The sequence below is a fragment of the Siniperca chuatsi genome, linkage group LG7, assembly GCF_020085105.1.
Source record: "Siniperca chuatsi isolate FFG_IHB_CAS linkage group LG7, ASM2008510v1, whole genome shotgun sequence".
Classification (NCBI taxonomy): domain Eukaryota; kingdom Metazoa; phylum Chordata; class Actinopteri; order Centrarchiformes; family Sinipercidae; genus Siniperca; species Siniperca chuatsi.
In genome coordinates, this window is record NC_058048.1 from 27,963,895 (window position 1) to 27,989,190 (window position 25,296).

Genomic DNA, 25,296 nt, shown 5'->3' on the forward strand with positions numbered 1-25,296 from the left:
CAGACTGTACGATTTTATGCATCAAGAAGGTGATTTGTCACATCATGAGGGTTTAGGATCAAGTTTTCCATACCGTTCCAAACGTTTCAGGATTTGTACTTAAAACAGAAAATTAAGAGTTTCATTACAATATTCATTGTAAACTGTAATGCATAGAAAAATAATTCATAAGTAAAAACAAGTTTATCCCTGGTAGCAAATAAAAAGCAAGGTCTAAGGTGAGTCATGACTTAAATATCCCACGGTGTGATTCAACTTTATATATTATTAATATTAAACATTAATTTTGCAATAAAACTTTTGAATAGATTCAGATTGATTTTATGCTTCTCTGCCCAACTGTATGTAGAGTCCCAGTAATGCATTTTCCTCTCCATACTAGCCTCCACTGCAAAAAAGTCTCACAAAAACACGATCCAACACTGAAGCTTCAGCTGTCTGACTAAGCCAATTCACCGATTGTTGGGTTTTTTTGTTTTGAATGTAAAGATATGTACTGAACGGGACATTTTACTGTTGAAAAATGATCTTGTCAGCACTCTCTGGTGGACAAACTATGTAATGGAGTATGTTTCTAAATTACTTCCAAACATCTTTGGAAGCAATTTCTTGTTACTTCTTGGCTGACATATACACTGATACATCTTTGATAAGTTAATACTGGATCTACTGCCCACTACGGACCCCCAGTTTCTGCCATCACGACTAGCAAACAAGATCAACCTACGTAAATACAATGAGGTCACTGTTTTAGGTAACAGCTAACAAAACATGTGACTGAGAGGCAAATTGCAAAGCGCTTTGTCCACTGAGGTAGGAAAGTGCTATTAGCTAATAGCTGAAACTCCCAATCAGGTCACAGAGGAAAAAGTGCACTGCAGAAATAGAAGCAGCTTTGCGACTGATTTCATCATTACATTATTCAAGTAAAAAATATAATTTCACTTGCTTCAGTGAAAGTTAACTTTGTATTAAAAAAGACATACAGTATAATTTAACTGAAAATATCCTTGAACTGTCTTGAATTGATTTCATAATGTTGCACAATGTTTCATACTTGTTCGCTCACTTTCATCTTATGGCTTTTTCTTAACTGTATTTGTTGTAATTATTTGAATTATTTTATCTTGTTTTATATTTAGTTTACTCTAATTCTTTGCTTTTATTGTAAAGCACTTTGTAACTTTTGTTTTGAAAGGTGCTGTATAAATAAAGTTATTATTGTTAAGATATCTTTTTATTGGACAGAGTGAGAGTGAAGAGGCAGACAGGAAATGGGGGGAGAGAGAGTGGCATGACATGCAACAAAGCTCGCCGGCTGGAGTCAAACCGGTGGCGTTGTGGTGCTCCATAAAGTTATTATTATTGTTATTATCATCATTATAGACTCTGATGGGTCACAAAATACAGTTTTACACCTGTTAACAGTGGCAGCAGGATCAGTCAGACTTCTGAAGCATCACATCAGCTTCAGCTGAATGTTGGAATGAGTTTCGTGGATTTTGACCTCTATTTCTTACAATGGACTGGACTGGACAACAACCCCTACATACATATCTGGCCATCGAGAATAAAATCAAAATAACTTGCGATAAGTCTGAACCAGGAAAGTATTGATCGTAGTGTATAGCTTCTCCACTGAGACTGAAAATAAAAACCAGAGAGGTAACTCAAATAGCCACATCATCATCACCAATACAATTAAAACCACGGCTGATATGCACCATCTGCTTTGCTTCAACACATTCACTTTGAGAATGAGTCACATTTCTGTTAAAGAGTATGGGGCCCGTTGGATCACACACAACATGACGCCATATGAACAACAGCTCAGACAGAGTTCTCATTGGGGAAAAAGACCCCCCCAAAAAAACAGCAGTTCATTCATTTTGAACCTTAATGGAATAGATTTATGTTGTTTTAGTTTTAACAGTTTTTCTTGGTACTGACATTGTGCAAAGAATGAAGTGGATTAATGAGGTGAAAATTCAGTAATGGAGCTTCAATCTAGTCTATGTAAGTATTTGTGTTTCTATTTTACTGCCGTACCTGTAAGTATCTGCTCACAATTCTAGACGTGTCCCTCTTTGATGCATTCAGCTGGTATTTAATCTCACAATTTTCAGAGCACGGGTCTTTACACACCAAATAAATAGTTTGCAGTATGATCATTTCGTAACACAGACAAGGGTCTTGTTTACCTGTTGACAAGCTTTCCCTGCCTCAGGGGATAAAAAGAAAAAGAAAATATCAGCATTTAAATAGTGGCTGGTCTTGATTTCCCAACCTTCTCAGACACAACCACAAAGTGTGACAGATCCTCCACTGAACAAAAACAAACAAAAATCATAAAGCAGCATGCTGTTGAAAGTGCAGACACATCTAAAAGACCAGATATAAACCATGCTCCCAAACACACACACGCACACACACACACACACACGCACACACAATTTGGCAAAATACTCCTCGGTAGTTTCAACTAATCTCCCCATCTGTGTCCACTCCTCCTCAATGGCAGCTTTCACTCGCGGCATTTTGCATTCCCAATTCAAAGATAAGACAAATGTAGAATAGGAGGGATGCAAAATGGCTGCCGCTAAGATGGCAGCTGTGGCATTAAGTGAAAGCAAAGGATTGATATCAGCTTTATTACATTTGTCCTCCCTTCCCTCCTCACTGCTCCTCCTCTTCTTCTGCAGTCTGTTGCTGATGAAAGTAAGGCAGGAAGTATTTAATTTAATAATGTCACTATTTTTTTCTCTTCTGAGCTGTTGGCAACCGGCGCACGCTGCCGTCCATCTCCTCTGATTGACACTAGAGGGCAGCAGAGACAAACAGACAGTCCGATGACTCAACTCTACGCCATCGAAAAGACATTCCGACAACACACTCGTGTCTCACAAACACAGAAAATATCCACACTTTTGTTGAAAAGGCTCTTCCTCGTCCTTCAACACACTCCCTACTCATCATCACCTCTCTCCTTTTCTTCAAACACATCCTTTTGTTCCTCGTCCCTCTCCTCTTGCAGGTTTTTAAAGCGCAGGTCACAGGCCAGGAGTAAAAAACAGAGCAAGAAAGTGCTCCCTCCCTCGCTGCCTAGGCTATGTAGATGAAGGTGTTGATGTCTGTCTCGTCCCTCGTTATGTACTTGTGTTCAATGAGCCACTCGATCTGCTCCTTGATCATCTTCTTCTGAGGCAGAAACATGTTCTTCAGGATCTCCACCAGCTCCGTCTGCAGCTGAGCGTTGCTGATCCTCTTCCTCATCTTCATGATTTGGATGATGGCCTCCTGGACGAGAATTAAAAAGTAAATGTTACACCTTTACAAGCTCTGGAAAAGATGCCCAGTATAGATAACAGTCTGATGTGTGTAGGGGTACGTGTGGTTATTTTGTAGTAGCTTGATGTGATTTGCACACAATCTATTTAAGACAAACACAGTGGAAGGCTGTGCGAAATGGCACTGCTCTCCGGCGCAGCGCTTCTCAAATGTATCAACATGTCTGTGTGCTGCCTTCAGATGGCTGCAGGGAATTAATGGACTTAAGGAGAAGCTTTAATGGACTTAAGGAGAAGCTTTTCATACATACATACAAAACAAATGTTGAGATAGGGGGGATAATAAGTCAAAAAGATCATTTCAACATCAATAGCAAAATTTGGCTGAGACTTCAGCTACAAGCTGCCCTCTCCCTCCATTTCCTCGACTGCCCAACATCTAGTTAAAATCCTTGGAGGCAATGTGAGTGTTATATTTTCATACCTGAGTTCTGAGTATTCTGAGCTGAACGATTCCTTCATTCTCCTCTTCTCTCATTCGCTCTGTGGTCAGCTGCAGCCGGCCAATCAGATTGATCTTTCCTCGCTTCTGAACTTTGGAGTTTTTTCTGAGAAAATAACAGCCACAAAGACACAGACAATAAATATCCCAAATATTTTAACAGTCATTTATGGTGAGGTGTCAGTTAACAACACGCTTAGTTGTGGTGTGGAGCAGACCTGAAATTGCTGATTTATTTATTTGGGAATAAGAATATAGTATATATTTACTAACTTTTGCATACACACTTGTTTAACTTCAAAGCTTCCACATTCCTCAGTGTCACAAGTTTTTAGGGGGGAAAAGTAATTTGCTTTGAGTTTAAAAAAATAAAATGAAATCAATGAGACAGGAAGTATGACATTTTTTTCTAATTACTAGAAACACTATAACATACATGAGTGAGAACTCCTGGTTGACATAGAAGAGTGTGCTGTCTGTGAAGTCTTTGGGTGAGTTAACTGGAGGGTCATAAGACAACACCTGTCTCTTCAGCTTGGGGAAGGCCACCAGAGACTGCACAGAGAGGAGAGAGTAGTAGAAGTAAAGTTTAAGATATGAAACATTGTCAGTTCGTAAGTCATAAATACTGCCAACATGTGTGTGTGTGTGCATGTTTCCTTCCTACAGATGCTACCAACCAAGTATACAGTCACCTTTCATTATGGTATCACCATCCACATTGTCTGATGCACTCCGACTCCAATCAACTCTCAGACTCAGGTGAACATATTATGATTATCTGTAACGCCTATAAAAGGAGTGCACATGACTGTTTTGTTGTTTAATTACCACTGCATTCACAAATATTCCTGCGTGATGCCAGAATGGTTTCATATCTTTCATGATATGAAACTTCTCTAACACTGCTGTTGTTGTTTTGATTCTAGAGATGGTCTGTGTTTTTTTCACCTGTACATGGAGGAAGGTTTTTCTGATAAACTGATCCACTATCAGTCCCTACTTGCAAACATCAGTGAGCTAGGATATGAATGTAGATTAGTGATACTGATATTTGGCAGCCTTGGGCATGTTCACAAACTGATTGTTGGCTGGCAAAATGTTGTTCCATCTCAGCTGTAATAGGCAGCCTGGCTGTGTGGCACAGGCAGTATCTTGTTACCCATGAGTGGCAAAGAATGTATTTAATCTAAGTAAATATCTTAATCCTGTATACTTAATGTAATTGGTGTATTGAAATAAAGCATTTAAAATATTTCCTTGGTCTGACCCAGAGTGTACGGCGTAGTTCTGCATCAGGCAGCTCTGTGGCCAGTTTGAGGTTCTCAAAGCTGATTCTCTCTTTGGGTCTTTGGTTCCAGGCGAACAACACCGCCAGCTGGAACGTGGTCACCTCCAGGTCGTACTGACCCACTGCATTTTTAAAGGTGATCTGAGCAAGAGGAAAAACAAAAGGAGAAGGCAGAGAAGATGAGAAGAGCAGAGTGTTCTCTCACTGGCAAGATGGCGACAAAGTTTGGTTTGGTAGCCTGACAAACTGCTGAAAAGAATACATTAGAGAAAATACTCAGGACTGCAGCTGAAATTATTTCCCGCTCCCTCTCATCTCTTTCTTTAATTCATTAAGTTTAGCTTCACTATAATGCTGCCAGTATACTCCATCAGAACTGTTTGTCGGATGGTAGAACAGCTTTGGAAAACCAAAGACATGATGAGAAAAAGACTAAAAGAGAAGAGAAAGTAACAATAAGGAGGAGAGAAGAAAAGTCGGTTATGGAGAAGTGAGGAAGAAAATGAGGAAGATAAAGTTGAGGGAGAAGAGAAGGAGAGATTACATGACCAAAGGAAACATTTATCCCAATAATTTACAAAATCAATTAGCATATTCCAGGAGTGAAGAAAAATCAGAGATTGTGATTGCTGGCTCTTTATGGCAGCAGGAACCCTGCATTATCTACTTTTATAGCTCACTGACAATGCCGTTGGACATGAGGTGATGCCAGTGGAGTTTGCGACCACTGTGATTCCTCTTGTAGAAGTCTTCCACCTCTGGAATCAGGTCCTCCAGCTCCGTGGGCAGCGAGACGAAAACTTTCTCACTGCTTCGTGACCAAGCTCCGGCGTTCAGGATCTTAATGTTCACACTGTCCGCTGCAGGAAAAAAGGGGGAGAAGAACTCTGATAAAGTGCAGCTTTAAGATATATTCTTTTATCAAGAGAAACATTTATGTTTGGGTAGCAAAGTGAGCCACACATTACAGTTACCATATACTATTAATTTAGTGTTGTCAAATAAATCTCAATTCACCCAAACATGACTTTCAAATGTGCAGTTATTTTGAGAAGGGAGGATAAGAAAAAATAGATATATTGTCATGTTTTGGAAAAAAAACTTGTAATTAAACTGTGAATGATAAACTTTAAGTCCTCATAACTGCTTTAAGCAAGACACCAAACCCCTCCCTGTTCACTCAAACCAACCAAGCAAGTTGTCATTGGTGTCTCAAAAAGTCTAAAATGCGAAAACATTTCAAAATGCATCCAAATCCTGATTGAACAGTATTGTTTCTCTAATGTAACTGTGTTTATGTTCTGAAAGGGACACATTACTGCAAAGTGGTAATGTTCTACTTATTTGCGCTCTTGTGTCAAGCTGTTTTACGTGTGTGTGTGTGTGTGTGTGTGTGGTACCTGGCAGTGCCAGCTTGTTGTGTTTGTGCATCTCTTTGAAGACCTGATTGAGGTCATCTGAGACCTTGATGTCCTGAAACATCCTGGCCAGCTTGTTCACATAATCGGCAGGCATTCCTACTTCCTACAGCACAAAGGAAGAGAAAAGAGGACAACAAAGCAAAGAAGAAATTCATTCACTACATACCTATTTCCATACATTTTTGTTTTACCTAGGGCTGGTTACTGAACCAAAATTTGGAGCAACGAACAAAATGTTTCCATAGCACAGAGTATCAAAAACTGTCAGGTACCGAAGGCACTAAATTCTTGGTCAGGCTTTTGGTCTTCTTTACTTATTCTTTCACCAGATACTTCCTCATTTAAGTCATTATATTGCTAATTTAATACAGTTTTGTCGATAGTGATCTGTGCCATGCGGGCACGGCATGTCTGGTTTTCCACAGCAAGGTAAAAGGCTTTGTTTACCTTTATGATGTATCTGAGGTGTGCTGCTATGCACAAACTGAGGAAAGAGCCTCTCGTCTCCTGCTCATCATCTACCCACTATTTCTTCTTTTACCTTTCCTCCCTTTAATATTTAAAACTCTTCCACTGACCAAACAGCACCAAATATATGTCCATATTTTGTTTTGTAGACATTTTTGTTAAAGAATAGTAATGCTAACAAAGTTCTGCTAACTTGCGGACAAATACATCACATTTCTTGAAGCTGCTTCGCAATGAAAACATCCTGCTGATTCGCCAATGGAAAACTTTTAATGTGAAGCAGCAGCAGGAAATATTTGGTTTGCATTAGCAGTAACAGCTCCAGTAAAAATGTTAGGCTAAAAGTAAACAGTATTGTAAGTAAATTCCAAACCATAGAGATTCAGTTACAAGCTACTAAAGTAGTGAGAGCTGAACATAGAAAGACTTTATATTCACCAGCCCAGACACACATGCATCGAGCTAATCAGTTTTTCGCTCAAGACACGGCTTTGGCTAAACCAGGCCAGTGCAAAAACAGCATTAGACAATATTAGGTAAAGCTGCTTTGTTTTAAGACAAAATTAAACACTGATGCATTTGATAAGTTTGCTTTGTTGTTAAATAGGAAAAAAATGATTTGTAGAAAGATATATATGTGATATGTTATATATATTTCTGAAAGTGAAATATGATTTTGGTACTAGTACTGAGTCTCCGGTATAATATTGATGTCACTGATCCCCAGCACAGCTCTGGTGCAACTCACTCTCAGCCACTCCACCATGTTCTCTTCAATCTCGCTGTCTGCTGAAATGTCCAGAATCAGGCGCCTGGTCAGGTGAGCTTTGTGATAACGCATGAACACGTCTTTATTCTGGACGTACTTCAAAACCAAGAGCTGCAAGGAGAGAAGATAAAAGAAGAAATTAGTGAGAGAAAAGAGGAAAAAGGAACGGCAAAAGGGACTGAAGTGGTCTGAAAATGGATCACCTAAAACCAAGTTAGCCCTGAGCTGAGCCCAGTTTAGTAAAAGCCAGGCTAACAGGACAGAGACTCACCACTTCTTTGAGTTTGAGCTCGATTTCCTCTGAGGTGAGTTTCTTGCTGAGAGGAGTTTTCCTCAGCAGCATGTCACAGTAGTTTGCCAGCAGCTCAGGACACTTTGACTCTGGCTGAGTCTTCATACCCACACTGGTAGGATGGGGATACACACATTTACAAACACACCACGAAATTGTGACTAGTTTTAATCATGCTGCATTACTGCATTCACTGTTAACGCTGGGTCATTCCACATATAAAAGGACAAAACAGAAAGTCCCACTCACCCTTTCTGTTTCATAGGCAGCTCCAGTTTGAAGATTGTGGCATCATTGACAACAGCCTTGTAAGCCTGCAGGGGAACAGAAAACATGTACAAGTGACAATTACTACCATTGTCCCAACAGAGCACAGCACAGCAGAAGACCAAACAAGTAGGACTGGAAATAACAATTGTTCACATTAGCTATTAATCAGTTGGCTATGCTTTTGATTAAACAATTATGCATTTAGTCTAAAAAAGCTGAAAATAATTTCCCAGAGCCCAAAGGGGCATCCTTACATTTCTTGTTTTGTCTGACCAACAGTTGAAAACCACTAACAATATTCAACTTACAAAGATATAAAACTGAGAAAAGAAGCACATTTTTTAAACAAAAAAACAAATATTTATTTATCGTGCGCTGATTATTTGAAACTTTATTTCATAGATTTCATATGAATTGCATACTTGCCATTTTTCAGTTCATCTGACCTACTGTGCATTAACTAAAAGAGTCTAGGTTACACTAGCGTTGCATTTAAAGAGTAACTTAACACCCCCTGAAAATCTTCTCCAGTGGTTTCTCACCTTGCTGCAGTGATGTACAGGTGTACTCCTGGACATTGTGACATCACTGACGGGGGGGGGGTTACAGGTGCAACAAAGCACATGTCTGACCACACCTGACCACACCCGGCCACACCCGACCACACCCAACCACACCCAGCAGTGATGTTAAAACTTTCAACCAGAGAGGGCAGAAACACTGCTTTTCAGCCTGCTGTTAAGTTACTATTTAATTGGAATTGATTATTTGGTTGTTTACCAATTGAATGTTGTCTGTGTTTTACCTATAATTACATAGTTCTTTCCAGGAACCGTCCTAGGAAATTATTAGCTTACAAGCTGCAATGCTGCCAGGCTTAGTTCTTTATGAATACACACATTTTTGGAACAAATGTCAGACGAGGAGAAGCAGCAAACATTTTCATTTAGCTGGTTATCAAAACCTTTAAAAAGGTGTGATTCTTCAGATTATATTTCTTAGTTGTGCGGCGCTTTGAAAGTGGGATAGAACAGACCTTATCTCTTGCTGTGAGGAAGCGAGGGTCGTCCTGGAAGGCCTCCTTCACCAGCTTACTGAAGCGGTTGAACAAAGTTAACAACTGCTCCACATACTTCTCAGAGTCCTGGACAAACACAAACACACACATTTGAAACTACTGTACATGTTTTGAAAGGTGCCGCCTAATAATAACTTTGGTCAGTCATCTTTTTCACTACATACTGTATGTCCTCACTCTATGAGTTCTGGAGTTGTCAACCAAAACATTGCTGCCCGAGAACTCATGTACACTAAATTTTAATTTCCTGCTCTAAACACATCTACTGTACGATGGGCTTCAAGGTAAACTGACTCACATTTACGGAGTTCTGGGATTACTTTTATATTATAATATAGCTCCACAAATATGGTTGAAATTATAATCCAATAGTTCTGCAAGCGATTGTTGTGATAATCACACTTTAAACTTTGGTGATTCAAGAAATATTGTTTCTTAATTGCTTTAGGCATCCTGCCGCCAAAAGTAAATGTCAAATGTCAGGCATTCCAAATTACATCAAATTGTATCATCTTGACTATAAATAACTATTAGAGATTAGTTTGTAATATAACGTATCTTGTAATATACTGTATCATTGTATAAACTGAATATGAGATTGAGATGATGTACTAATTGTTGAAGTGTGTGTTTGTGCACGTACAGTAGTGATAGTCTCGGCAGCAGCCACCATGTCTGCTAGTCCAGCACTGACGATATGTTCTTCCAGGTCTTTCAGCATGGGTTCGATCCCGTTGGGAACTTTGTCCATCAGCGAAAACATCAGGTGCAGCTCTGCTCCGCGGAGAAGAAAATCAGTGTCACACACAGGACAAGAAGCATACTGGCTGAATCCAAAACTTCCTGCACTTGCAGACTCATGGACAGCTGCGTAACTGTCCAGAAGGGAGAGGACTGTCCAAATCCACAATTGAGGTCCACATTGAGCCTCAAGTGAACTTTCTGCGGACACCATATAGTCTGCTGTGGGTGCAGGCTCCACCAGACTTTGTTCATGAAGTTACCCATCATTTTTAGCAATATGGATCAGATACTACAACAACTACTACTACTGCTACTACTACTAATGATAATAACAATAATAATAATAATAATTATAACAATTATAGTAATAGTATATATAATAATTATATAATAATAAGTGGTGGCAGACGTTATAAGACTGGTGTCTAACGCTGTGAGTGATCTTCATTGCAAAGCCCAACAATACACCACGAAGCAAAAACAGGAAAAGTGTCATGGGGAAAAAAGACAAATGCTCATAAACTATTACTGTGGTTGGCAGGTTGTACAGCTCTACTGGCCCCCTTAGCAGGAAACCAACCAACAATGGGGGAAGCTATTTCTATTTTTAAAGTCTACTTGGCTGATGCACTAGTGAATGTTGATGCCACTGCATCTGGCAGATATTACAGTTACACCAGGCTTACTTGCTACATGCTACATTTAAAAAAAATCACATGCCATTGATGAGGCAACAGTGCAGCAGTACTCACTGTCTGTCTCGTTGCGTTTGATCATGCCTGGACATTCAGCTAGGATTGTCTCTTTGAACGAGGTCACCAGAGCATTCACACAACACTCCATAAGCTGTGAGGATACACGGAAAACAAATATAGACTCACTATAAGGGCAACTTTAAAATAAATAAACAGGCAACACATAAATTCAATGAGACTCCTGAAAGGTCAGAATCTTCTTTCAGTATACATTTGGTGCTGTTAATAGAAGTGAAACCAATCCAATTACAAGAAACAACCCTCAAAGAAAGGTTTTATGAAGAAATGGAGACACACATTTACATCCAATATTCAGCCGTCAGTCATTCTTGAAAAACCCAGTCAGATCTGACAACATGAGTGAGTCCATGTCACTTTTTACTAACCCTGGCTTGTTTGTGATTGGGCTGTAAAACGGGCAACATTATCATTCATCTGTAGTCATGTTTGTGTCCACCTCGACAAACGTAAGTCCAACATTCATTCTCATTTAAACTCTGTTTTGGTTTCCAACAACTCCTGAGAAAAATATCTGGCTGTTTAGCAGCTAAATGTTCCACTTTCATCATCAACTAGTCTCTAACTTTGTTTGATGCTTGGTGCTTTATCAGAGCTTTTTTTGCCTGCTGCATCTGCATCTGGAAACAATCAGCGAGATTAACCAAAACAATATTTTTTTTCTGGCTGCAAAACCAAAACAATAAACTGAAAGATGCTAAACTGGTCTGTAGAGCTGATGAGAATTGTGGTAATTCTCTGTGAGGTCTACAAGCGACCCCTTTCACATTACATCCATTCAGTCATTTAATCCATTGGTAATATAAAAATATTGATGAGGGCAGCTTTAAGAGATTATCATCAAAAATGTTAATGTTATGTGTTTATGTTACAAAAAATAGCAAATATTGACCGATATATCATTATCATATTTTTTTAAGTCTCAAATATCAGTTTCGGTCTCAAACATATAGTATGGCTCTGGCTCTATTATGCTGTTCTACACCCATGTACTGTATATAATCTGATGACCTGAAAATACAAAAAAATAATTTCAGGATGGCATGAGATGAGGGAAATAATTGGCTGAATAAATAACTAGCATTGATACTTCAGATCCTGTCAAAGACACTTACTGCTTGAACAGAGTTACATTCACGACGTGTCTCTAGATATCTAAGTGCTCTCTTCTCCTCTTCTCTCAGCTTTGCGTCTGCCTGCAGGGAAACACACATTAACACAACGTTACACAAACACTGAATAAACCAACTATTAAAACTCTCTCACACCCAAGGTAACAATCATTTTTTCTCTGTCTGTCCACAAAATTTAGCTTAATGCTATATTATGGTGAAACTCGTATTTGCACATTTGCAATTTGTAGTATTTTAATCCATACAGAAAAAAGACATTGAAACTACAACAGACAAAAATTTGGATGACGTTCTACGCTGCAAAAACACAAGATATGCCAGTTTGCATGGTTGCATCTTCATACTAACACTTATACTTGTAATAATCAAAATTATCGTAGCGCACAAATTTCATGTAGTTCTGGACGCCATTCTGTTGCAGGTAGGACGGTGCCTGTGTTCTGTAAAATCTCTCTGTGGAGTCCAGGTATGCTTTCTCAAAGTTATCCCTGTAGATCTGCAGCTTGTCCTCTGGGTTCGAACACAGGTTCACTGGTGGGAGAGAAGGACAGAGAATGGGACAAAAAGTGGTCGTTAATGGTAGTGTTTTTCTTAATTAGTGTTCCTTTAGTATTCAGTTAGTTTTCTGTTTTTTCTAACATCCCCTCCTGGATATTTACAGTAGAATTGCAGAAGTAAGAGTTTATTTAAATGGACAGATTTGAAACCACTATTGTGTCTCTATTTCTGTCTGTCTTACCGTACGACTCTCGTACTCCAATAACAAGCTGGGAGTCGAAGGCCTCCCCCTGCCTCTCAGCATGCACCAGCTTCATGGCGCTGTCCTGCAGACGACTTTTAATGTTGGAAAAGATTGACTCGTTCCATGTGTCCAGCATTAGCTGGAAAAAATAAGGTAAAAGCAGTAATGAATGCGCATCAAGTGCGTCAAAACTGTGTTAAATAATAAGTTACCCCCATTTCCTGCCATCCAAGAATAGTCAAGCCTAATTTATTTATGAAGTGCTTTTAATGAAACTTTTTCCATCTGCCTGCTGACTCATATTCAGTCACCCACAACTTCCTCCTCTACAGCACTTTATCTCAAAATGAAATAGTTTTTCTGAGAGACCTTCCTCACAAGGATCAAACAAACATCAAATGATTCATACTTTGAGCTTTTCTGTCATAGGAGGATTTTAGGCTAACTGACCCTGAGCTACTCACTACAGCCTACTTGTAACAATGATAATTTACAAATATGATGCTTTCCTCCATGTGAGCCACTTCTCACATCCTCTCCATCTCTCTTCTGCCTTTTTCAACTCCGCTCCTTTACTATTTTCTCCTGTCTTGTTAACTTCCTTTAGTAGATTATGATTTCAGGTCATTCTTTCTTGTTGCGTCTCTTGCTTCCTCTTACTTTTCTATTCATCTATTCCCCTCCTGCTTCTCTCAACTATTGTGCAAAATGTTGTTGTCCACACTGGTCTTCTACCTGACCCTGCGGTTCTCCTTATCTAGTTCACCTCCTCTCCATCTTGCTGCTTCCTCTTATGTTTTATAAGTCATCTCATCACCTTTCCTCATTCCTCCCCTTTTTCTTGTTTGTGCTTGTAGCTGCTCAGCTTTTCGACTCAAATCTTGACCTCTCAACCTGTGGGGTTTTCCCACTTCCTTCTCTCACCTTGCGTACGATGCTGTCCTCCATGTTTGTTTTCTTGTTGCTGCCCTGTTTGCCCATCAGCGTAATCTCTAACTGACAGAAGGGTTTGGGCAGGATGTCGCACTGGGTGAAGAACTTCCTCCACTCTACAATGTAGGCCTTTAGCAGTGCTGTGTCATCCTGGTGGCTCAGCACCCGCTGCCATGGCAACATATGCAAGAAAAAGTTAGAGGTGGTACAGGTCAACCCATAAATACTTATTAATTAAACCCTGATGCTTTGTTCCCTGCAAAAATTGCTCTACATGTCTATCACTTTCCAAAGCAGATGTGGTAATGAAAGGCAGCATCTAAAAAATGTATCTGAACATTCAGTTTGTCCAAAACTATGGATGTTCTGGGGACTAGTTCTGAAGTTTGAGTACATACATATTAACATATGTGGTGACCATTAAAACAGTTGCCCATCCTCCATCGGTCCCCCTACTTCAGCTTTTGCAACCTAAGGGACAGACCATTGTGCAACTTTTGATGTGCAAAACAGGGACAACATTTTTATTTTCCAAACAACTACTCTCAGAAATCGAGCTTTGTTGCAGCATAGTGTAGTCCACAGTAAAACGTAAGTCTTCTGTTTATAAGTAGATAGATTTATTTGACAATAGTGAAGGTAAATACAAGACTGCAGTCATCTAGTCCTGACATGCAATTCAGTTGTGGAGGATAAATAGCTTATTTCCATTGTGGTCCTTGTTATGGTTACATACACATGTAGGAAGTGCTGTTCAGGGCCAGGAGTGTACCTGAAGGATCTTTGTTGCATCTCTCTCTCCCTCGTTTCCTGTCATCTCTATACTGATACTATCTAAAGCTGTTTCCAGACATGGAATACATTAACTGAAGGATTTTAAAACTTAATTTTGACGCTCGCTCACTCTTCTCACAGTGAATCCACTGATACATTTTGACATCATTTTCATAATTTAACATTATTAGAGAGCAAATTCTGCTGCCTGTTTTATAATATCCGACAGGGCACAAGCATTGAATGACGGGACGTTAAGTTGGAACTCTCGTTTAATTCCTATTTGCTCACATGTGATATGTAAAGTGTTTTGCTGGATATTAATTTATTCAGTTGTTGGGATGAATGACCCTCTTGTGCCGTGGTCACATCGCAAGGGGAAACATAGTTCCTGATCTGATTTGAGAAGAATCATCTTAACAACTTAAATTTGGCTCTTTCATAGTGTTTCATAGTGAAATAAACTGATTTAATTTTTTTCTTAGAGCTTAAGAGACAAGGATTTAAATGTATTACAGTGATCTTAGAAAGCAGAACAAGACGCAGATTTCTCACTCTCTCTGCATGTTTAACCTTGTGCTGCTGCAGCCTTTACGTTAATCTGACTGCATTCAATTCAGTGTTACAGATGTTATACATGTTTCTAGGTCTGACCTGGTGAGACTGCCGTTGTGACTTTTATGTAAAAGTGACCAGGGTGCTTAGTAAGATATGAGACTAACATGTTAAATTGCCATCAGATGTAAAGGGGTGCATGTCTGAAAGGGTCTTACTAATGCCAAAAACAAACAAACAAAAACAAACAAAAAAACCCCCATAAAAATCCAACCAGCCCAAACACGCTTATTTATACACACATTACTTACAGCCTGTGCTTGTTTGATGAAGTCTAGGATGTCCTCTTTGAGGGCTTGGTGGATTTTGGCTGGTCCTTTATCATCCCATAGACACACAGCATGGACATCTCTGGAGGACAGACAAGAAAGAAATGGGATATCACTAGGGTGCATTCAAGTTCTTTATTAAATGTGAATGAGAATGTGTTTAAAACAGCGTAACTGATATTCATTAAACTTTACAGTCGGTTGAGGGGTGGAGGCTGGTGAGATCACGAGACCACAGAGGTGAGATTTGGATCCAACATGGCGGCACCCGGCTGCTGGATCAGATTCAACAAGACTCAAGACTCTACTCTATCTCAAGATTTCTACCAAAATACTCAAAAACACTGTGATCACTACCGGACATTACATTCAGACAGCACAGAGGAATACCATACGCTATCCAGAGTGGAGGACTTGGAAGAATTCACTGACAACTACAACTACTGCTTTGCAAAGGAGGAGGACAACAACAAACCGGATCACCAGACTTCGAACCCGGCCAAAAGGAAAAAGACAGACTCATCCGTGGACACCGATGACTTTCATACCACCAACATACGGGTCAGTTTTCTCGCATCCATAAACAAAAAACTGGTATGTTCTCAGCAGGCTACACCAGGAGATAAAAGAGCTGTCTTGAATTCACACACCATCAAATAGGCAATCTCCAGAGAGATAACACACAGCTTCAAACTTCCCTAGCACTACTCACCCTCAGATGATCGCAATCCAAAACACAAATAAACACTGGCAGAGACTGCTCTTTACATTCATGCGAGACAATCTCATATTTTCCGGAATTCCCGAGAACACAACGGACAACCCTGACACACTCCTCAGGAACTTCACGCACTCCACTTTGAAAATCCCGTCAGATACAGTAAACAAAATAACTTTCCACCGCATACACCGACTTGGGGCCTGCACCGGTACCCAACCCCGTCCCATCATGGCAAAATACGCATAACATTTCCAGCAAAAGGAACTCGTGAAAAGCAAGGGGCGGGAGCTTAAAGGGACGGCATGTGGGATGAACGACCAATTTCCAAAGGAAATAAACGAAAGATGGGAAGTACTGTACCCGATCCTGAAAAAACGCAGACAGAAGGGTGAACGGGCCACCCTGGTTGTGGGCAAACTGTACATTGCAACTGTTCTGGGATTCTTCCTGTGATAACATACGGATATGACTGCACAATAGTTTATTCACTTAAGGTTTGAAGGAAAAAAACAAAACAAACAAACTCCCTCTCTTGCTCATTCCTACTAACTCTCTCCCTCTCACACTCACTCTCTTAGTCTCGTAGTTCATCTCTGTATTTGTGTAACTATGTCTTGTTTTCCTTTTTATGTGTTGATTGCTTGCTTTTTCTGCACCATTTGTCTTGCACATGTTTATGTAAACCCTATGTTAACCTGCACAAGCCCATCACAGGGAACAATGGAGGGGACTGGCAGAAGCAACGGAGATTTAATAATCAACACTAACCCACCACATTACTCATAATGTCATCTCTCAAGCTCATTAGAAGGAATATTCGGGGCATGGGGTCACCGGCAAAATGTACAAAAGTTCTTAATAATCTTGCTAAAATGAACCCCAGTTTCTGCCTTCTACAGGAAACACATCTCACAGCATCTAAAACTTAGATTAAGATTAAGATTAAGATTAAAACAAAATGGATAGATCAAATATTCCCTGCGTCATACTATTCCAAGAAAAGAGGAGCTGCTGTTCTGATAAATAAAAACACTCCATACCACAACGAAACCACGATAACAGACCCAGATGATTGTTTTGTTATCGTTAGTGATCAGATTACAATAACAATAACCGATATTTACAGACCTAATGACGACAAGCCACATTTTTTTTCATACAGTATTTTCACATTTCAATGATTTTTCTGATTCAACAATTATAGTAGGGGGAGACTTTAATACAATCCTTAATCCAAAACTTGACAGATCAAATCTTGGAAGCACTCACAGAACATGGCACTCATCTGATGTTATAAAAACAAAATACATGGAAGATCTGGGACTTAGCGATTGTTGGCAAGCCAAGAACCCATCTCACAAAGAATCCTCCTATTACTCACCCCCTCACCAAAGATACTCTCGTATTGATTACTTCTTAGTTAGTAATTCTATTATATCTCAAATGGATAACTCTGAAATTCATCCAATAATCATCTCAGACCATGGCCCAGTCAGCTTTAATCTAACATGAAACTACCCCAACCCCCTCAAGTAGGTGGCAATTCAACACCTCACTTCTAGCAGACAAAGATATCAACAATCTCCTCTCCAGAGAGTGGACATCCTTTATTGAACTGAACGACTCCCCAGAAATTTCACCTTCAGTACTTTGGGAAACTGCAAAAGCAGTCCTTAGAGGACGTATCATTTCAGACTCCACACACAAGAAAAAAATGGAACAAGAAAAACAACAAGAACTGAAGCATTAACTGAAACATCTACACTCCCAACAGTCCCACAATTAGCAAACTCGAATTGAAATACAGAAAGTTGAAACGCAACTTGAAAATATCATACATCAACGGACCTAATTTCTCACGGAAAGAGACTGAGACTGAATTATTTTGAACACAATGACTAAACCGGTAAATTCCTCGCTAATCAGCAGAAAAGAAACAAAGAAAAATCACTCATCACAGCAATTCAAGACACACAGGGAAATTTAATGTACAACCCAAAACACAGAAATGACTACTATCAGAGACTATCGATCAGACAATGTAACAAGTATCTCCAACATCCACTCTTTCCTTGATAGCATCAAACTACCAAAATTATCTGAAGAACAAGCCACCCGGTTCTGATGGCTACCCAGTATTCTATAAACAGTACTGGCAACTCATATCTCCACTATTTAACAGAATGGTCAATGAAATCAAATCATCAGGAACCATACCCACACCCATGAACACAGCCCTTATTTCAGTTTTGCTCAAACCTAACAAAGACCCATCCCTCACCTCCAGCTACAGACCTATTAGCCTTATCAATTGTGACCTAAAAATAATTAGTAAAGCACTAGCCAACAGATTATAAAACAGTCATATCTACATTAATCCATCCAGATCAAACAGTATTTATAAAGGACAGACACTAATCCACCAACATGCGTTGTCTATTCACCCTCATCAGTCTATCCCAGACAAACCATCTCAACACCATAATTGCATCATTGGATGCAGAAAAGGCCTTCAATAAAGTCAACTGGACATTTCTTTTTACTACTGTCGAGAAATTTGGTTTTGGGGAGTCGTTCACTCAATGGATTAAAACTCCCTATAACTCCCCGTCCGCATCGGTTATAACCAATAATCACACTTCACACTGCAGCGGGGCACAAGACAAGATGTCCACTCTCTCCATTACTGTTTGCCATTTTCACTGAACCACTTGCAGCTGCCTTTCAACAAAACATTTGTATTGCTGGTATACAAACAAATCAGTTTCATCACAAAATTAGCTTGTATGCAGATGACATCCTGCTATACCTATCAAACCCCTCAACAGCCTTTCCAGAAGTCTTCAATCTCATAAATTGCTCTAAATCTAAATTCTTCCACTCTGTGAGGAAGACTGGAATGCCACATCTAAAAAACTCCCTCTGACAATAACAACAGGTAACATCAAATACCTTGGTATAAATGTTTCCACCAAGCTGTCAGAGCTATTCTTTCTGAATTACGCACCATTACAAAAAATCATTGAAGAACTCACTGCTGAAAGAACTTTCCCATCTCACTAATTGGAAGAATAGCAGCAATAAAGATAACCATACTACGCAAAATAAAAATTAAATAAAAGTCTATGACTCCAGTCCAACCGACATCACATTGGTTTAACACTTTAGATTCTGCCCTAACTAAATTCTACTGGAAACATAAGAAACCGCAAATCAAATTATCCACCCTGCAGAAACCAAGAGACTATGGAGGCCTAGCCGCCAAATTTCAGATTTTACAACCTAGCAAACCATCTTCAGTATATACCTATTTGCTTGCAAGAGACTCAACAATCACAAGACACCTGGCTAGATATAGAACAATATGACTGCCAGGAACTATCAATATCAGATTCAATTAACATATGCTGGACCCCATTTATCAATATGACTTCCCTACCTATGTAACACAAACCAATGTACATACGTACACACATGGACACACCCTCACCCAGATAACAACAACAACCTCCCACTACTGCCAGTGACACCCCCCCATACTTCGAACTGTGCAATAGTCCCATAAGTCCCCAAGCCCTGCCAGGACCATCAATACTACAATAGCGGACACTTCTAAATATTAGTTACAAACCACTTATTTATGTATTTATTTATTTTTCATCTATTACCTATTCATTCATCAATACATGTATTATCAATATTATTGTTATGTTCATGATTAATATTATTATTATTATTTTAATTACATTTATTTTTCTCTCCTCTCCCATACACATATTGTTAAATCATGCACAACTTGTGTATTATAACAGATCTCCCCTAAAACACTAATCTAAATTGCAGTCACTATCATTATTATAATTATTATGATGGGTTTTTTTTGTTTGTTTACCTTTTTCTGTTTTTTCTCTTTCTCTCTTTGTTTGTCTGTCCTTGTGTATTTTATCCCCATTTCAATCATTGTTGTATCTGTAAAATCACTACTGCTTTGCTTTTGCACCAATAAAAACAAGCAAACAACCAAACATTACAGTACATGTGACTTTCAGTAAGGTGATGGTGAAGCCATCCATGCAGAGTGCTGCCACTGAAAATGGCAAGGCGTTGGGAGGTCCTGGTACTTCCGGATTTAATTTTCAAAAAGCTTATGTTACCAGGCAACAAATACAATTCAGCATTTTCTGTGAGACTTTTTAGCAAAAAAGCCTAATTCAAGCAGAGTCTCTGGAGGCTTAAAATAGTTTCAAAACCTCAATGTCACATTTTAGAGAATCAAGGCCCTGAGGAGCACAGCATGTAAGCAAAAGCAGGAAGAAATGGAGTGCCCATCTCAGAACAAGGTTTTACAGGCCAAGCTGTTCCGTTGTGTGACGTAGTTTATAGAGCAACACACCAACACTGCCAACTGCTGCCTGGCAGTGATTGCATAGGATACATATTTGAATCCTGCCTCAACTTTTCATTTTCAGTGGTTTTGTCCCAGCATGTGTGTGGCTCCTCCAAACTATGTACCTCAAACTCTGGGACACTCTCCTGGGCCTTTACTCAACATGTCTCAAACCCACACGTTATATACTTGCAGAAAAACCCCTTGACATGTGACCTGCCTTTCCAGAGCTCTTAGAGGAGATGATAAATCATAATTAATCTCTCCATGTTCCTCTTCTCATCCTGTTTCTCAAGACCTAAAAGAACAATCACCAACTTTCTCTTCTTGACCACTTTTACTCTCCACATTATCCCTTTTGTTATTTAAGGTTAGTCAGAAAAGTCAAGTCAATTTTATTTATTTAGCTCAATATCATAAATCACAAATGTGCCTAAAGCAGCTTTACAGTCTGTACAGCATACAACACCCTCTATCCTTAGACCCTCGATTTGGATAATAACCCCCCCCCCCAAAAAAATCCTTTAACAGGGAAAAAAATAAACCAATTAGACAGCTTGCAGGTTGTTGTAAATGTTAGTTGCATAGCAACAACAATGATGTAATCCTCCTCACACCTGCAAAACTCAAAAAAAGCCCCTCACGCTCACAGCTTTGGGCTAAATACAAAAGGCACCAAAACTGTAATTTTTACCTCAACACACATTTTTTTAATCAAATCCCTCATGATCTTAAGTTACACCATAACATCCTATTTCATAGGGAAGCATGTCAAAGCATGGAAGAAAATGACTACCCTTAAAGTCCATAAATGAGACTTTTAAAATTGTCTGTTGAAGTAGCTTTCTATTATAACAGGCAGTTGTACATCAAGTTGTGGCAGTTAAGCCATGGAAACAAGACACTATTCCATCCTAGTTTATGAGTGGTAGAAATCCCACAACTGGCTTACCTTACAAATTTATGACATTGTGTGGGGATTATGTAAAGTACAACACCTGTTGGTAAAAACTAAGCCTATCTATTGCATGTGTGTGCTGCTGAAATGCTGTAATTTGTGAGCGGCATTCTGCATTCAAAGTAAGGCAACTGTTTTCAGGATCTGAGGTGGCAGCAGCAGCTGTGCTGATCCTGCATTGGAACACCTTCTTAAATAAGACAGAACGACGTAAGGGACAGAGCAGAGAGCATCTCTTGCGAGAACAAGGAGCGCCTTGGTAGCCGAATGGTTACAGTACATGCCACGTAGCCTCAACAGTCACCGGTTCGGTTCCAGCCGGTGACCTTTGTTGCATGTTATACCGCTCTCTCCCCTTTTACTGCCTACCTCTTCACCTGTCACTATCAAATAAAGACAAAAAAATAAAAAAATAAAATAATCTCTTACGAGAACAAGTCGAACCACTGTTGCTTGGTGACGGCCTCCTGTCGGAGCAGCTTGAGAACGATGGGCCGCATCAGATCCCACTTGTCCTCAAACTGCAAGGACCCCTTGTTCTGGGGGAGAGAAATGGGATGGGTGGAGTGGGAGGAAGAAGAGGAAGAATGGAAAAACAGCAATGAGAAGGGAGGTGTTGGGGGAGAGAGAGTAGGAAAAGACAGGGACAGACATGCAGAGATACACAAAGACATACATAAAGAATGAAGAAAGGCCAAAGGCTGGGATCAAGTAGGCTAATTAGATTTTCAAATGTTACTGCAGTGGAATAACTTTTGATAATTTTACATTAACTTAAGCCAGTTTGTAATTAAGAAGTGCTTTTCATACCACTTTTATTATTAAGTTGTTCAATTGTATATAAGTTTTGTTAACTTACCACCTTGTAAAGTGGCTAAAGTCGGAGCATTGCATTGAACGACTGGTTGGGTCAAACGACGAAAAGAAGGGTAAAGTTATTACTTCAAAATAGTATTTCATTAAAATGTTTTCCATTGATCTCACATATACTACATATAAACCTGTTCCAACACTTCATTTAAGTCATTTCATACTTATTTTGACTGACACATTCAGATTCTAAAGGCCATATTTTTATGTCTGCTTTATTACACTAAACAGGAAATTCTAAACGTTTCTGCATCACTTTATACATATTTCCTTGCAGGGATGCAACTAAGTAATCGGCTAATCATTTAGTCTACTGAACGTCAGACAATAGTTCAGAAGAACCCAGGACATATTAAATTTGTAATTATACCACAGAAAAGCAGCAAATCCTCACATTAGAGAAGTGGAACCAGATAACGTTTGTCATTTTGCTTAATAAATTGATTAACAGCTGGCGATTCATTTTTAGCTCTACTAGCTACTTCCTTATAAATTCCTGGTATCTTTGGAAATAGTTGCTCCAACAGTTGGCCAATTCACATAAAACTAAAGCTAGCTTCAAAAATACAAAGATGAGCTACTTTTTGACTGATTTATGACTATAACATGAATACTTTGGGTTTATTTAGGCTGCAGATCAGACTTAATGCTTAATGTGTGAGGGGCACATCCCATTACTTTTTAGATAATCAAGCTAAAACAACAACAGATTCACAACAAATAACAGCTACTTGAATAGTAAAAATAATCATTAGCAGAGTTTAAAACCTTATCGAAACCTTGGGATCTTGTTGTGTAGGTTTAGAGAATTATGAGCCACACAACACTAGTTTGTAATAATGGAGGTGAAGGGTCCACTGTTGCATTCAGCATCTATTTAAACAAAATATCAGTAAAATAATACCACTACTTTAGCAGGACCCTGTGTCCACCTCCAGGGGTTTCCTGATTAAGTGTCAGACTAGAAGGGGGGGCACCTGTCAAAGCTACCTTACCTTGCTAGCCTTTCAGCTACCTGGTCAGTAACTAGCGGTTTCTTATTTTGGCTAATAATGTTCAGACAAGACCTGACCAGTCATTTACTGTTTGGCTACTTGGATAGATGATGCTTAACATGGCCTTGTGGACACACACGGGTGTATCTTGCAGGTCCATCTTTGAGAGGAGATCGTTTTTGTGTGTGTGTGTGTGTGTGTGTGTGTGTGTGTGTGTGCCGGCTGTTAGCTAACGTTAGCAACAATTAGCCAAAAGAAAGCGCTTTACGGTTGTGCTGCGGACGGGAAAGGGTGTCTTGTGTCGAAGTTCATTCTCCCCTGGAGCCGTGTTCCCCATGTTCTCCAGTGTTGGGTTTCGGGCTTGATACGGGTCTTGATAGGCTAACGTTATGGTTCGTCGTCGCCGAGATGACTTGATTGGGGTAACGGCTAATGTTGGGTTTTGATTAAGAGTCACAGAAGAAGGTTCGGTTCGGTTCGAGGAAGAGGGGAAACAGACTCCGAAACAACACTGGACTTCAACAACGACAACGGTGGTAACTGACTTCAGGCGCACCAATTTGTGCATTTATTTCATATATTTACACTATTAGTGCATATATACATATATAACATAATAGTGCAAATATATATCTGCGTTAATAGTGAAAGTATATGAAAGCGAAGAGTTTAAACTTGCACATAAATATGGGAAATACGATATATTCAAGTGCTTCTTACCTTTAACAAATTAGACGTCGCCATGTTTCTTCAACTTATCACCTCGCAGACTCTCGCGAGACAGGTGCTACAGCTCAGGATTAGGTCATGGTAACCCTGCACACTGAAATATACTTTCTTGTAGCTAAAAACCAAACACATAGATAGCTTATATTGATAGCATTATGATGGGTTTAAGACTTTTGAGAGCAGCCATTCAGACAGCAGACCAGAAGTCTTAATAGAGATACAGCAAACACTATATATAATTCAAATGATGGGGCTAAATATGATATTTGCATGGGTACCAGCATGTATAGGAATTAAAGGAAATTAAATAGCTGACAAGTGTGCAAAGGAAGCCACAAAAACGAATCACACTGACATTACAGTGGCCCTTAGTAAAAACGGAAATGAAGACCACAGTTAAGCATCAGTTGAAAGAAAGGTGGCAAAAGCAGTAAGAAGAAGAGAGAACAGGAAGGTGGTTATACAACATTCAAAGAGGTATGATGAGAGAAACAGTGAGAACCAGTAAAGAGGAAACAATAATATCCAGGCTACGTTTTGGTCATACAGGATTAAACAGTACAAAATAGGAAAACGTAATACAAGAAGAAAGAACTGTAGAACGTGTTTTACTGTCCAAAATATGATGCTGAGAGAGGGGAACTGACACTGGACCTTAAAGAAATAAACATGTGGTTTGATTTAAGTGATCCTTTACAAAGAAGTCCTAGAGAGAAGTGTTATCTATTGTTGTTTCAGTATCTTAGGAGAACAAACTTGAAAGAGAGAACATAACTATGGTGTGTTTAAATGTCTTTTATTTAATAATTAGTGGATCCAGTTGGAGGTGGTAATTCACCATAACGTTTATTGAAAGAAGAAGAAGAAGGAGCCTGTATTGATGAGCTTTTACCAGAAACACAGTTTTATATATCATCTTTTTATTTTTACTCGTATATAGCACATACACCAAGTTACTGTCTCTAACAAGCCATTGTACTACCTCAGTAAGGATTTTGGAGTTGTACCTCTGCACTCACTATTTTTCAAATATATATTCAGTTATTTTCACAATTAATTTATATAGTCTAAAGTTGTGTAATGTAATAGTTTAAATAGTTCGCTATCTGTTTCCTTACTTCCTTATAATGTGAATTTATGCCCCAGGGGATCATAAAAATAAAAAAATAACTAGTAACTAAAGTCAAATAAATGTATTGGAATAAAAAGTACAATATTTGCCTTTGAATTGCAGTGGAGTGTAAGTATAAAATAGCAGAAGTAAAGTACAAGTAC

General features: G+C 39.2%; 1 protein-coding gene across 2 annotated transcripts; it reads right to left on the minus strand.

Moving 5' to 3' along the window:
* LOC122879623 (cullin-5-like) lies at positions 1–25,084 on the minus strand. Of its 2 annotated transcripts, none has more exons than XM_044203991.1 (19): positions 24,013–25,084; positions 21,857–21,966; positions 15,344–15,443; positions 13,695–13,871; positions 12,768–12,909; positions 12,414–12,559; positions 12,011–12,091; positions 10,875–10,968; positions 10,022–10,152; positions 9,337–9,444; positions 8,280–8,344; positions 8,010–8,142; positions 7,718–7,849; positions 6,481–6,604; positions 5,765–5,940; positions 5,060–5,221; positions 4,226–4,344; positions 3,772–3,895; positions 1–3,297 (listed from the first exon to the last, which is right to left on the minus strand). In XM_044203991.1, exons 1-19 carry the CDS (start codon positions 24,034–24,036, stop codon positions 3,103–3,105), a joined length of 2,343 nt encoding a protein of 780 aa, XP_044059926.1. In that variant the 5' UTR covers positions 24,037–25,084; the 3' UTR covers positions 1–3,102. The 2 variants fall into 2 exon arrangements, with proteins under 2 accessions (XP_044059926.1, XP_044059925.1); XM_044203990.1 differs by lacking the exon at positions 24,013–25,084 and adding an exon at positions 23,561–23,828.
* Positions 25,085–25,296: the final 212 nt, after the last annotated feature.